At 44.2% G+C, this 701-nt stretch overlaps 1 protein-coding gene across 1 annotated transcript in view; it reads left to right on the forward strand.

Moving 5' to 3' along the window:
- Positions 1-326: 326 nt before the first annotated feature.
- Positions 327-701, forward strand: part of LOC106873680 (uncharacterized) — a 702-nt gene continuing 327 nt past the window's right edge. Inside the window, exon 1 of the mRNA XM_014921145.2 lies at positions 327-701. This exon is cut by the window's right edge and continues 327 nt beyond it. Coding sequence (XP_014776631.2) covers positions 327-701 — 375 coding nt within the window.

Below are 701 nucleotides of genomic sequence, written 5' to 3' on the forward strand. Positions count from 1 at the left end.
AACACCATGTCTACAACTGTATTGTTAGCAGTGTGCATTGCTGGTCTGGTGGCATTCTCTACTTGGATGCACCAGGTGGCACCAGAAAAATCTTTTTAATCAAATTAATTCTCGCAAATGTACAGCAAAATGGAGACATAGCATTAGCTGTAGCCTCTTCTGAGATTGCTGCCACTTTGTTGCCAGGTAAAAGAACAGCACATTCCACCTTCAAACTTCCACTGAATTTAATGGCTCCAGAAGCCCACTCCTGCAACGTCAGCAAAAGTTCTGACCAAGGACAAGTACTCCGATGGTGCATTCTTATCATATGGGATGAGTGCACAATGGCTCACAGAGGAGGCTTAGAGGCATTAGATAGAGCTCTGAGGGATATACAAGGCAGTCAGGTTCCAATGGGCAGTGCAATGCTTCTACTGTCAGGTGACTTAAGACAATCTCTTCCTGTCATTCCTAAAGGTACGAGGGCAGATGAAGCACAAGCATGCCTTAAGTCCTCACTGTTGAGGCATCATGTTATGACGCTTACGCTATCCACAAATATGAGAGCCCGACTTTATGGTGATCGAACTTCTTCCCAGTTTGCTAAAGAAATTTTGGAACTTGGTGATGGTAAGGTGCCTTTGGATGCAGGTGAACTAGACATCTCGCCACTTTGTACCATTGTATCTTCTATCAATGAACTAAAGGACAAGGTGTTC

Source organism: Octopus bimaculoides, chromosome 13 (genome assembly GCF_046866305.1).
Source record: "Octopus bimaculoides isolate indiv1 chromosome 13, ASM4686630v1, whole genome shotgun sequence".
Classification (NCBI taxonomy): Eukaryota; Metazoa; Mollusca; class Cephalopoda; order Octopoda; family Octopodidae; genus Octopus; species Octopus bimaculoides.